General features: G+C 30.9%; 1 protein-coding gene across 1 annotated transcript in view; it reads left to right on the top strand.

The window, feature by feature from the left end:
• Positions 1–140: 140 nt before the first annotated feature.
• The window catches only part of LOC132734258 (uncharacterized), a gene marked incomplete at its 5' end in the record, with an annotated part of 34,021 nt that continues 20,463 nt past the window's right edge, over positions 141–13,698 (top strand). Inside the window, 5 exon segments of the mRNA XM_060720961.1 lie at positions 141–329; positions 1,411–1,773; positions 3,586–3,616; positions 4,938–5,174; positions 10,121–10,348. Coding sequence (XP_060576944.1) covers positions 141–329; positions 1,411–1,773; positions 3,586–3,616; positions 4,938–5,174; positions 10,121–10,348 — 1,048 coding nt within the window.

Below are 13,698 nucleotides of genomic sequence, written 5' to 3'. Positions count from 1 at the left end.
ACTCAGAAGACTGATGCTGTGAAGTGCTAGCTTGACAAATAACAAATACTTGTGTCCAAGGTCTGCCCTTACTGAATGAAACCAATGTTCAGTGATACCTGTCATATATATTTTGTATTCTTGTGTATTCTTGTTTATAGGATGACAAAAGGAAGAAAGATATCAAAAAGAAACAGATGAAGGATGATAGGAAAATACCACCCCAGCGAACAATAGACAGAGAAAAATTAATGAACCTTCCCCCAAATCCACCTAGTATGTTGACACGAAAACACAGTTTAACAGGGCAAGGAAAATTTGAGTTGAATCTTCTACATCGACCAGAAATCGTAAGTTTGTTGTTAATAGTTGATGTGGCCATAAATTGCTAGTATTGTGAAAACTATTTTGTAAGCCAGATAAACTTTCAGACACAAAATTTTTATTAAATATCAAATAGTTTGATTCTCTTACATTATGAAGAAATAATAATGATAATATATTATAATTATGAAAATAATTTTATAGCTTTAAGCACCATTGTTTTTATGTTTGACCAAAGGTGTTGGACCAAACTGGAAAATTAGTAACAAATCACACATTTTCTTTAGTCAATTTAAAGTTAAACAATCAGATGTTTATATTTGAAACTGGTCTCAAATTACTGAATTTTGACCTTGTCTACAGGACAATAATTCAAAATTGTGCCAATAAATACATTTCAAAATGTACTTAAATTGAACATTTTATGATTAAATAGTTATCATCATAGTATCTTGCTATGTTTATTTAGTAAATGTATTATAATGTCTATATAAACATTTAGTATTTTAGAATTTAACATTCCAAATGATATAAATGGTAGATTATTTTATTTATTTACCTGCACAACTAATTTTTCAACATTATCTAACACACCAATTTTAACATTCCCTTTACCACCTTAAAGTACCTCATTCAAGAATTGGTTTGCAGTTGGTTTTTGTTGCCAGTTTATTGTTGCCATCAATAACACGTCCCCTAAGTCTAATTTGAGCATGTGCAATGTTTGTTTTATGCTAGTTTAAAATTGAATTATTGATTTATCTGCTGTAAAATTACAAAAGGCATGCTTATAGATTTGTCACCGATACTGGTACAATTTACTTGGAACAAAAGTTTGATAGAACTGCAGCAAAAGCTGTGAAAATTGAATCACATGTTAAATGGTATGACAGGATTTATGTTCATTTACATTGGCCATGAGAATTGCTAATTAAAATTGCAATAAAGGTAGAAAGATAGATATTATTTATAATAAATTGAAAAATTTGAAATCAATTGCTTCATTTAGAATGGATTGAAACTGATGATGTGATATTGTAAAGTTGATATTTATTGGTGATTTTATCATTTAATCTGCAATATTAAAACCCCCACCCACTTCTGTAGCATAAAGGCATGGATTACAGTGATCCAAGTCTTACACAAGTTCGCTATGATGATAACCAACCTGACGCTGACCAGTTACAAGAGGAGCAATGGGCGTCAGAGGCAACCGTCCATGGACAGCCTCTTACTTTACCTCCTCAAAAAGATAAACATAAGGCTAGAGTTATTGACAAAAATGATCCGAGGTCATATAGGAATAGAGACAGAAAAATGTTTGGGGAGGACCGGAAGAACTCGCTAGAGGGTCATACACCAGGTGTGGGTTCGAGCCCAACAGCCGAGTTGGAGAAAGAAAGCTCAAAAGATAAAGATGATAAAAGTTCACCCAAGATGCATGACAAGGCTACAAGCATAGTAGTAGAGGTATATTCTAATAAGGTCATTTCAATGGTTATATTAATTCTTTGTTTTTCTGATAGGGACATTAAATGCTTGTAAAGGAGTCAATTAAATAATTTTGTTTCAATTTGTTCTCATTGGAAATTAGAATTTTCTACAATCATTTCGGGTTAAAGTAATATGGAATTGAAATATGTTATTGAAATACATAATGCATGACTATTTTTCCCTCATTTTTTGTGAGAAATAACCCTATTTATCATTTTGAAATCCTATATTATACCGTTCCCTTTAGTAATTTCATTTTAACCCTTGATCCTTAATTCCTTTGTTCAATGTTGTAAAATGTAATTTGATTGTGAAAAGGGTTGGGGTTTTTTTTAGTTGTTAATGTTCCACAAAAAAATCTTATTGCTGTGTTACTTTAGACTAGACAATAAAGTAACCCAAACTTTATTGTTACATATTGTATTATTTCTGAAAATAAAATATTTCTTTTATTACATTGACAGTATTAACAGTCATGACAGTGGTCAGCTCTGTTTAAGTTGTCCCCCAATTTTTTAAAGTCGTATGCTTATTTTCATTTCAAACTATATAGTTTAAGTTAAAAACTAATTTTTACATTTACAATGTAATATTGTAAGAGGGACTTGTCATTTAAATGGTTTTCTCTCATTAATTACTTATGATTTCAAAGTTTGGTCTGGCTGAACAAGACAGGAATGTATACAGACATACATGTATGAAATATATTTTGAGTAGCTAGCATAGATTGCTTTAGTTGGCAAAGATTGGCTATGATAGGATAATTATGAAATATAGTTACATTTAATATATAATCTATGTATGTATTAGAATTAACCATTTTTGCCTTGATGCACCTTAGTTTAACACATCATAATTTGAATAGCAATTTAATGGAGATAGGATCTTTCATGCATCACGTTATTCAGACCTTTTCCAGAACATACAAGTGTCACCAACACCATTGGAATTGGAGAATTTTAAAGTAATTTATAGAAACTACTGAACACAAAATGGATAAAAGAAAGCTTCTATTGTTGTCATTTGTATATAAGTGTAATCATATTTGCTTTTATAAGTAAATTCAAGGGATCCTGTTTTGAATGCAAATACTTTTGCAAAGAAAAGCAACAACATCCATGCATTCTGACAATTGCAACTTTTTTGTTCAACAAAATTATCTGAATAAAGAGATATGTTTTGAGATTGGAAAAAGTAGTGAAGTAGTATCTTATAATATAAGGGGCAATATTTTTAGATTAACTTATATCAAACAATTTAAGGACATTGTTCAGGCAAGAATTGTAACATTTTTGAGACTTGTTTAATGAAACTCTTTGTGAAATGACAAAAACATATTAATTTCTATATATCACATGCTGTGCAAACAATATGTTACAAAAAACAACAACATTAAAAATCTATATCTAATGCAATATTTTTTTTATTAATTTGCATTATCTGTGGAATTTACATTGTGTTGATGAAAGAAATATAAAATGGTAGAATACATTAAAATGTTAAAATAATGTGATAACAGGGGAAAGAAAGGGGAAAAAATGATCTAAAAGTGAAATAAAGTGCTTTAAATAAGGTCCATTAATTTTAGGCACCTATGATTTTTTTTCAAAGCAATATAAAGTATTTTAAAAAAAAGCAAGCATAGTGGACCACAATTACGTAAAAAATAATATATTGTCTATCATTGTATACAGTATATATAGATGACAAATGACATATAAATATGGAACTTTAATAGAACTTTAAGAAAGCTACAAATTTAAACAGAATTTTTATTTTTTCATACAGACTGCTTCTGATGGTGAACAGCATAAATCTGGTAAGTTTCCTATCTGGTATTTTTACATTTCTTTTTTTTTTGTATGCATTTCCCTGTTTTTTTTTGTTTTTTTGGTTTTTTAATGGTATTTTTATTCAGAATAAAAAGTTTACAAATAAAAAGTGCTTTCTATGCAAAGATTTACTTCATGAACAAATATTTTTACATATTCTATTTCTTTAACTTTTCATTGGCTAGTTTCATTATTTTTTTTGCATTAATTTTGGTCTCTTTTGCTTTATTTAAGCATTCTTTACTTTTCTGAGAGATGTTAAGTTAATATATTAAGATTAATATGTAGTTTTATAAGCTCTATGATGTTATTTATTCTATGTAATACTAGTTAAGAATTTCTTAATTTGTTGATTATACACTTGACTTATAATTTGATTTACTCTGTAGTTTCTTTACTTATAAGGAATGAAAATTTTATTTTCACAAATATTTGCCAAAGTTTATGTAAACAGAACTTTTTAAGTAGTTGGCAATATTTTATAAACTCTAGAATAAGAATTGTAAACTAATATAACAAAATTTGAATGCTTACAAGCAAACTTTGAAATATTAACTGAACATTTTGAGATAATTACATAGTTACAATATTTAATAGATATCTACACCAGAGTTCAATAATAGTTTATTTACTTAAGTTTTGAACCACTTAAGCGGTTTTCAATAAAATCTATAGAAATTTCAATTTTCCGATCAGCTGCTAAATAATTAAGGAAATTTTTCAATATTTTTTCATATCGTGAACATTTGATTAGAACCAGTTTCTTAAAATATTGACATTGCTCTAATAAAAACACGTTCATAATAAAAGAAGCATCTGGTTGTATTGAGTGTTCAACTTTGGGATTATTTTACACAAAAGAAAGGGGATCTATAATAGTGTACTATATGGAATATATTGAAAGATTTGAAAGTTAAAACCTAAGAGCTGTTGTAATAAGAAGTGACATTAATCATGTAATGCTATTCAATATATTTCTATAATAATTCACAAGAGATTACACAAAAGTGATACTATGTTAGAAAGTGAAAAGATCAGATAGTGATCCTTTTATGAACTGGATATTAATGATCAAAAGAGTCTTATATTTATTTTGATTTTTTATATTTTGAAAGAAAAAAAATATTAATAAAATTATTATTATGGATATTGATATTTAAAGGATTAATGTTATTCAATTCAAAAAATATTTTATGAATAAGAGTGACAAGGCTTATATCTATTGGAGAATTTAATGAAATCTTTGATACATACACATTTTGTGATAATGTGAAAAAAAGTGAAATGTTGATTTCCATGGTAACATAGAAAAAAAAGACGAAGATGAAATGGAAATAATAAATCTCGATACAAACACTCCTGAGACCCAGATGCAGAGGACAAAACGTCTCGGTCTCAAACTCGACGCGGACAAAGTGTTTGAGAATGATAAAGGAGATAAATCTGGTGCTGTACCGAAAGTATTGGTTCGTCGGTCCAAATTGAACGTGTATATCCCACAGGCAGGGGCTGACAGAGAGAGTATTTCCAGCGCCAAGTCTTCACGTAATGTTATTGTGATATATGTGCAAGGATAACCCCTTGTAACCTTAGCTTTGTTAACAGCTTTCCTAATAGCTGATGAAATAATACAATGCTTTTTTATGTTACCAACATAATATGAAGGCGAATATTAACCTTAGCTTTGTTTTTTATTCTTTTTTCAGCAGTTTAACCCTCTGTTATTTAACACATAATGTATAGATGTGAAGTTTTTATATCATATTTCACTGATTCTTATTGTAGTCTGGAAATTATTTACAATATTTTATATTAAAATGTGAGAGATGGTATAAAATTTTATAGATAAAAAGTCTGATCCAAATTTTTTTGTGATCATAGACATAATGATTTACACTATTTTTGGTTTAAGAGGTTTTTTCCCACAAAAATCTTCACATTTATATAATGTATATGTTTATGTTGTATACTTAGACTATCATCATATTATGAAACTGTAACTTAGATTGTTGCTTTTTTTTTACTAACCATAAGCTCTCAAACCCACTGAATGATATTCTTCTTGTTTTTCTCCAAAAATAACTGTGCTTTATATGCCTAAATTTGTTTGAAGCAAAAAAAATGATTAATTAAAAATGGCATATTCAATGAAAATATATTCCAGTTATCAAAAAGCTTGTATGTATTCAGCCAATTTTGTCTATTTCTTTAAAAACTTTCTTGATCTCTCTGTCAGACAGACAACTGATAAATTTTAATAGATGTTCATGAACTTATTAAGATCCTTTACATTTATGACTTTTTATCAATTTAGGAATTTTACATTACTGTAGGTTAGGTCTCAGATATTCTACATCTATGTGAATATAGCCTCATCAATCATTCTTTGACTACAACTGTCACTAAATAGAAAACTTCCTGGCATAATAACAAAGACTAGTTTAAACCTTTAACCTGATGTAATGGTGGTTATTCTTTGTCACTAGTATAGAGTCAACAGCCAAGGCTGTCTGTTCATCCATGAAGTTTGTTGGTATCTCATTGTGTTTGAATTTTGATATTAAATTGCTTGAAATTTGAAAAACAACCTGCTGAATCTGTTCTATGGATTTGCTCTGCTTTGAACTTTAGGACAGTCCATTAAAAGTTTGAGGGATTTCATTATCAAAATACTAAAACTGAGCTTTCAATATAACAGATTCTCGTCTGACAAATGTTCCAGCAGCTTTAAATGGACTTTTCCAAATTCAAAGCACTGGCCAAATCCATTACAACATTCTGTAGGTTTAAGGGTAAGTGCAGTAAGTTGTAGTCTAAGAATAGGAATTCAATTAAGCTGTTATAATATTACTAAGCTAAAATAACAATAGATTAAACTTGACCATATTAAAGCCTGATTAAAATTGTATAATTTATTATGAAGATTAATATGTTTTATCAACTACAGTCAAATCTCGTATTAATGACCACCTTTGTATAAATGTCATAAAACCTGTCATGAATGGCTTCTTTTGTTTCTGTTTTGGACTATTAAAATTTTATATCAGCTACAGTCAGACATCGTATTAATGACCACCTTTGTATAAATGTCAAGTACCATAAAACCTGTCATGAATGGCTTCTTCTTTTGTTTCTGTTTTTGGACTATTAAAACTACGGTGTAACCTTAATAACCTGATGTAAACTGCAAGACTTTATTTATATGAATTATGCTTTTCTTAAGATACAAATAATGAAGGAGTACACATATAGCATTTAAATCTATTTAATGAAGGTAAATTCATTCTATAAAAGGGAGGTAATTCAATGTATTCTGCTTATTGGAATGAGATAGTGTAAATAATGTCCACAAATCAGGGAAAATAAGAAGTAAATTTTAGAAAGAAATAAATGAGTTTGACATGGTTTTTAAGCACAAAATGTGGCAGTGCTATAGTTACATGTCAGGGGCCCTAATTGTAAGTTTTTTTAATTACAGGTTAAGATTGTTGGAAACTTTATTTGAAATATATTTTTTGCTTATTTCTTTCAAACAAAAACATCCAATGTTCTTTGGAGTGAACACTTTCAAAGACTTTTTCATGTTTTTCTTAATTACAGGTTAAAATTTTGAAAACTTTATTTGAAATATGTTGCTTTCTTATCTCTTTCAAGACAAACATCCATATTCCAATGTTCTTTGCAGTGAACTCTTTAAAAGACTTTTTCATAATTTTTTCCTAGTCAAGCTGTATTGAAATGCACATTTTATTGCATGTACAAGATTATGATGTGAGAACATGCACAGCTATTGACATTATTGTCAACCAGTCAGCCAGTTCTTTCAATTGAAATACAACCAATATGGATTACAGTTGTTCTTTATTGTTGAAAATACATTAATTTGAGCTGCAAGTATTTAAGGGAAATGTAATATTAGACCTGAGAACATTCGCATTGTAATAATGTATGATCTTTATCGATTAAGTTATAAGTAAATTTTACACCACAGTTTGAAAATAAGTACTTGTTCAAGAATTTAAATGCTAAATAATAAAAATATTTTTGTTTAATTGTTAGGAGTTAACAAGGAGCTGTTAATTTAAAAATGTTTAAATTGTATGTTTAATTGTATTTGTAGGTAAAAGTACCAAAGTTTTTGTCATAAAAAAATTCTTTGAGTATATAATCCAGCAGGTATCAAGTCACCTTTTCAGCTCACCTGAGCATGCTCAGGGTGAGCTTTTAGGATCGATGATTGTCTGTCGTCCGTTCACATTTAGTTGTTAACACTCTAGCGGTCGCATTTTTGCCTCAATCATCATCAAACTTGGTCAGGATGCTTATCTAGTTGATAGCTCGAATGAGTTCGAACATGGGTCATCTCAGATGAAAAACTAGGTCACAAGAGCTAAAAATAGAAAAACCTTGTTAACACTCTAGAGGTCACATTTTTGGTCAGGATGCTTGTCTAGGTGATAGCTCGGATGAGTTCGAACATGGGTCATCTCGGATGAAAAAGTAGGTCACCGGAGCTAAAAATAGAAAAACCTTGTTAACACTCCAGCGGTCACATTTTTGTCTCAATCATCATCAAACTTGGTCAGGATGCTTATCTAGTTGATAGCTCGGATGAGTTCGAACATGGTCATCTCAGATGAAAAAATAGAAAAACCTTGTTAACACTCTAGAGGTCACAATTTTGCCTCAATCATCATCAAACTTGGTCAGGATGTTTGTCTAGGTGATAGCTCGGATGAGTTCGAACATGGCTCATCTCGGATGAAAAAGTAGGTCACCGGAGTTTAAAATAGAAAAACCTTGTTAACACTCTAGCGGTCACATTTTTGCATGAATCATCATCAAACTTGGTCAAGATGCTTGTCTAGGTTATAGCTCGGATGAGTTCAAATATGGGTCATCTGGGATGAAAAACTAGGTCACCGGAGCTAAAAATAGAAAAACCTTGTTAACACTCCAGCGGTCGCATTTTTGCCTCAATCATCATCAAACTTGGTCAGGATGCTTGTCTAGGTGATAGCTTGGATGAGTTTGAACATGGGTCATCTCGGATGAAGAACTAGGTCACAAGAGCTAAAAATAGAAAAACCATGTTAACACTCTAGCGGTCACATTTTTGTCTCAATCATCATCAAACTTGGTCAGGATGCTTGTCTAGGTAATAGCTCGGATGAGTTCGAACACGGCTCATCTCGGATGAAAAACTAGGTCACCGGAGCTAAAAATAGAAAAACCTTGTTAACACTCTAGCGGTCACAATTTTGACTCAATTATCATCAAACTTGGTCAGGATGTTTGTCTAGGTAATTGCTCTGATGTGTTCAAAATAGCATGTGAAACTAGGTCACCGGAGCTAAAAATAGAAAAATCTTCTTAACAAACTAGTTGCTACTGTTTTGATCCAAGTATCCTGGAAATTGGTCTGAAAGTTTGTTTTGATGATTTCTAGGTCAAATTTGAATATGGGTCACCTGGGTAAAAAACTAGGTCACACTGCTCAAATATGGATAATCCTTGTTAACACTGTAGTGGTCACATTTTTGACTCACCTGTCATGAGATTTGGTCGGAATGCTTGTCTAGGTAATTGTTTGGATGAGTTTGATGGGTCAGGTGAGCGATCTAGGGCCATAATGGCCCTCTTGTTGTGATTAATGCTCTCAAAATCTTAACATCTGCTAAGTTTGTGTGTTTCATATATTTTCCATTTGAACTGTACATGTGCTTATATAAATACACTAAATGAAATTTTTAGATTTTGTGCTTACTAAAGGAAAATAATTCATCAATTTCTTATTTAGAAATAGAAAAGTGTTTAATTTTTTTGTTTTATGAATTATGGTTTAGTTTACTCATACATAGAGGCATCAATACATCAGTTAGGTACCTTGTTTTATCATTAATGAGCCACGTCATGACAAAACCAACATAATGGGTTTGCGACCAGCATGCATCCGCGCAGTCTGATCAGGATCCATGCTGCTCACTTAAAAACTATAGTAGAGAAACCGATAGCGAACAGCATGGATCCTATTCAGACGGCGCGGATGCACAGGCTGGTCTGGATCCATGCTGGTCGCAAACCCATTATGTTGGTTTTGTCATGGCGCGGCTCATTTTATGTTTGACGCCTTTATTTTGACAAACCTATGCCACCAGTATTATAATAATCTACTCAGGTTGTATGGCCTATAACCTGCATATGCAACTTTTAGTATAGTCATAAACTTAGACATGGGTATATTTAAATATCTTTTTTTTCTGAACAAATTTTATATTTTTGTCTCATATTTCTTATACAATTTAATGAATTTCACAAAATTTCTTGATAAATTCCTTTCATTCTCATATTCATTTGCATCATATTTGCATTAATGAAAAATATTTTGAAATATGTGCCTTTTATTTTAGATAAAGATAGCTCACTCATTTGATTATTATTATATAAAACTTGTAAAATACATAATAATGTATATGATATTTGTATTTCAGGGCGGGGCACCCCTGACTCTGGTATAGATGATACTGTATCAACACTAGGCAGACAGACCCCACAAACTCCTCATGTCAAACTGGCAGATGATAAAACACAAAATGAAGACACATTTGAAAAGGAGTTAATTGCCCCTTATAACTCTTTACTGTCGGAGGAAGATAAAGCCAATGCTGTCAGAAGGCCTGCATCATCTTTCACGGGTCTGAGGAGAGGCCAGTTAGAAGGTAATCATGTATGATTATCTTTACTGTTTACTCACTCATCTTGTTTAAATATTCTGTAAATGATCTCAAAACAAACATACTAAAACTGAGCTGCAGACTTGTATAGTCTGATTTTATTGTACTGTCAATTATAAATACATTATAGCACTCATTTGAATATTCTATCCCACTTGGGTTCTGTCCGAATAGTTTATGAGAATGGCTATCAAGTGTATCACCTGAATGTTTGGAAAAGTCATACCAGCTAAATGTATTGGTTCTCGTCACATCCGTAATGGCACAGTCGGTAAATAAGTGATTACCTAATATATCAAGAGGTCTATGGTTTGATCTCTTACTTTAATCATTCATTTCAGACCTATTCTGCTTTTATATTTGAAGTATATGTTAATGAAAATGGTATGTAAAATTGTCTACATGGATATGAAACAACATAATAAAGAAACACTGATTTGTCTTGTTTTTTATTGTATTTTACGGCACTGAGTTGACATTTATTGATTTTAATCTGAATGTATTTAAAACATTAACTCTTAAACCAAGTTTTTTATTTAGAAAGAGTAAAGATTTTACTAAAATAAGTGCAGAGCATATTAAATCAAAGCACAGAAGGTGCTGAATTTGTTTGGGTCTCAGAATGTCAGAAAGGTGAAGGTTATGAGATTATAAATCAATTTGTTTTTGTATAGTGCCACCAATGCTTTCCAGCGTTTTAATTGTAGTAAATTGGCTATAAGACTAATTGCAACACTGATATTCAATCAATGTTTATTTGACTTAAACAATTTGAAAAAAAAAAGTTGCCTTAACTGGTATTTGAACTCCAGACCTCTCGCTTCCTAAGCGAGCGCACAAACCCCTCGGCCACGGTGAATTTATATCTTACCGGCCTGAAGAAAACCATATTATTTTAAATAAGGGTTTGTAACGACGCTTACTGTTGTTTAACACAGATGTAAATAATCATTGAGCTTACTATAAGCATGTATATCTATAAAGAATAAAACAATATTAGAAATCTTTCGACCATTCGGGAATTATTTTGCTTGAAAATTAATGTGCCTGTCATTTGACCATCTTTACGCAGTGATCTCCCCTGAATTTTTCAGCGTTAGTGTACATATAAAGGGAAGTAACCACTTCAAAAAAGCAGACTACTTTCGGCAATTGCAATTAACAGCATTAGAGCCTGAAATTTTGCTACCATTATTTGTTTGGTCTGATGACCCAAACAAATAAAAACCAAAAAGAACAACATAAAAAAACTAATCATAGCTTCAATAATGTTGAAAATAGTTATAAATAAGTAAAAAGAAATGAACATGCACGCTCCCGATTCTACAATCCATGTTATAAACCTGTTGTTTACTCTATTGTGCTATAATGGTCAGTATAACTATTTCCTAGAAACAAATTGAATTAAATCACATCTTACTGCTGTACACCTCACAAAATTTACTGAAAATCTATGGAAGATTAAAATATTGTGTGCATTGAAGGTATAATTAGTATGCATTTGACAGGTTAATAAAATCAAACAATACAATGTAGGTGTAGCTCTGTACTGATGTCGTAGATTCTTAACAAGCTCTCAAAATGTGAAAAAATTATGCACAGGGTATAAATTTATTTCAGTATGAATTATTTGTAGGTTGATCTGTGTATTTTTATGCTGATTTAACACATTTTTAACAGATTTTTGTTCATATCTTAGCAGTCAGTTCCTGGCTTATTACATGCTTACAATTAAATTAGACCAATTCTTCTGCAAGTGTTTGACTACTAATCCAACATGATTTCTAATCAGCAGTGAACAACAAATGACCATAAGACTGAATGTCCAAAATCATTTGTCACAGAGATATTTCACCTTTTCTGAGGGTCAAACCAGCAACCTCTGCATTACAAATCCATTGCTCTCCCTATTGAGCTAACCAAGTGGACAGTAGCATTTTATATACATGTAGTAGTACCTTTGATTGGATTATCTCACTTACTTACATTTTCCTGAAAATTATTGCCATGACATAGACCAGGAAAAAATAAGTTTGAAAACAAAGGGAGAGAATAATTTCTTCCTGATACCAACAGTTCTTTTCTTGTTTCAGTTGTCTCCCTTATATGTAATTTTTACCTTGGACAAAATATAATTTGACAAGCAGCTACTAAGTTTGGTTAACAGAAATAACATTTTTAGCTCGACTATTCGAAGAATATGAGAGCTATTGTAGTCGCCCCGGCGTCGGCGTCAGCGTCCGCGTCGGCGTCTGCGTTGGTTAAAGTTTTTTGTAAAGTCAAATATCTCAATTATTACTTGAGATATTCAATTGAAACTTACAATACTTATTGATAGTAACAAGGTACATCAGATTGACAAGTTGGATAACTCTGCCTACAATATTGACAGAATTATGCCCCTTTTTAACTTAGAAATTTTGGTTAAAGTTTTTTGTAAAGTCAAATATCTCAATTATTGCTTGAGATATTCAATTGAAACTTACAATACTTATTTATAGTAACAAGGTACATCAGATTGACAAGTTGGATAACTCTGCCTACAATATTGACAGAATTATGCCCCTTTTTAACTTAGAAATTTTGGTTAAAGTTTTTTGTAAAGTCAAATATCTCAATTATTGCTTGAGATATTCAATTGAAACTTACAATACTTATTTATAGTAACAAGGTACATCAGATTGACAAGTTGGATAACTCTGCCTACAATATTGACAGAATTATGCCCCTTTTTAACTTAGAAATTTTGGTTAAAGTTTTTTTATAAAGTCAAATATCTCAATTATTGCTTGAGATATTCAATTGAAATTTAAAATACTTTTTTATAGTAACAATGGACATCAGTTTGCAAAATTGCATAACTCTGCCTGCAATATTTGCAGAATTATTTGCCCCTTTGAAAGTTAGAAATTTTGGTTAAAGGTTAAAGGTCTTCAAAGATATTTACTTGAAACTTTACACATGCACTTAGGGTCATAATTGGAGGGTCATAATTGTATGTCACTGACCAAGTTCCATAACTCTATCTTGCATTAAGGCTGATTCATATTCCCTTTTCTACTAAGTCTCTTGGTTAATGTTTACATGCAAGTTTTACATATCTCAATAACTATTAAAGATATTTATTTAAAACTTCACATATGCATTTAGGGTCATAATTGTAGGTCACTGACAAAGATCCATAATTCTATCTTGCATTTAGGCTGATTTTTCTCCCCTTTTTCAACTTAGAAAGTCATGGTAAAGTTTTGCTTGTACGCTGTTATCTCAATAACTACTGAAGGGTTTGTGCCTTTTTTGGGACAATTTTATGCATTCATAATAATAAAGCAGTG

Source organism: Ruditapes philippinarum, unplaced genomic scaffold (assembly GCF_026571515.1).
Source record: "Ruditapes philippinarum isolate M1 unplaced genomic scaffold, ASM2657151v2 ctg4211_1_1_1_1, whole genome shotgun sequence".
Taxonomy (NCBI): domain Eukaryota; kingdom Metazoa; phylum Mollusca; class Bivalvia; order Venerida; family Veneridae; genus Ruditapes; species Ruditapes philippinarum.
This window is presented reverse-complemented; position numbering and strand designations above follow the sequence as displayed.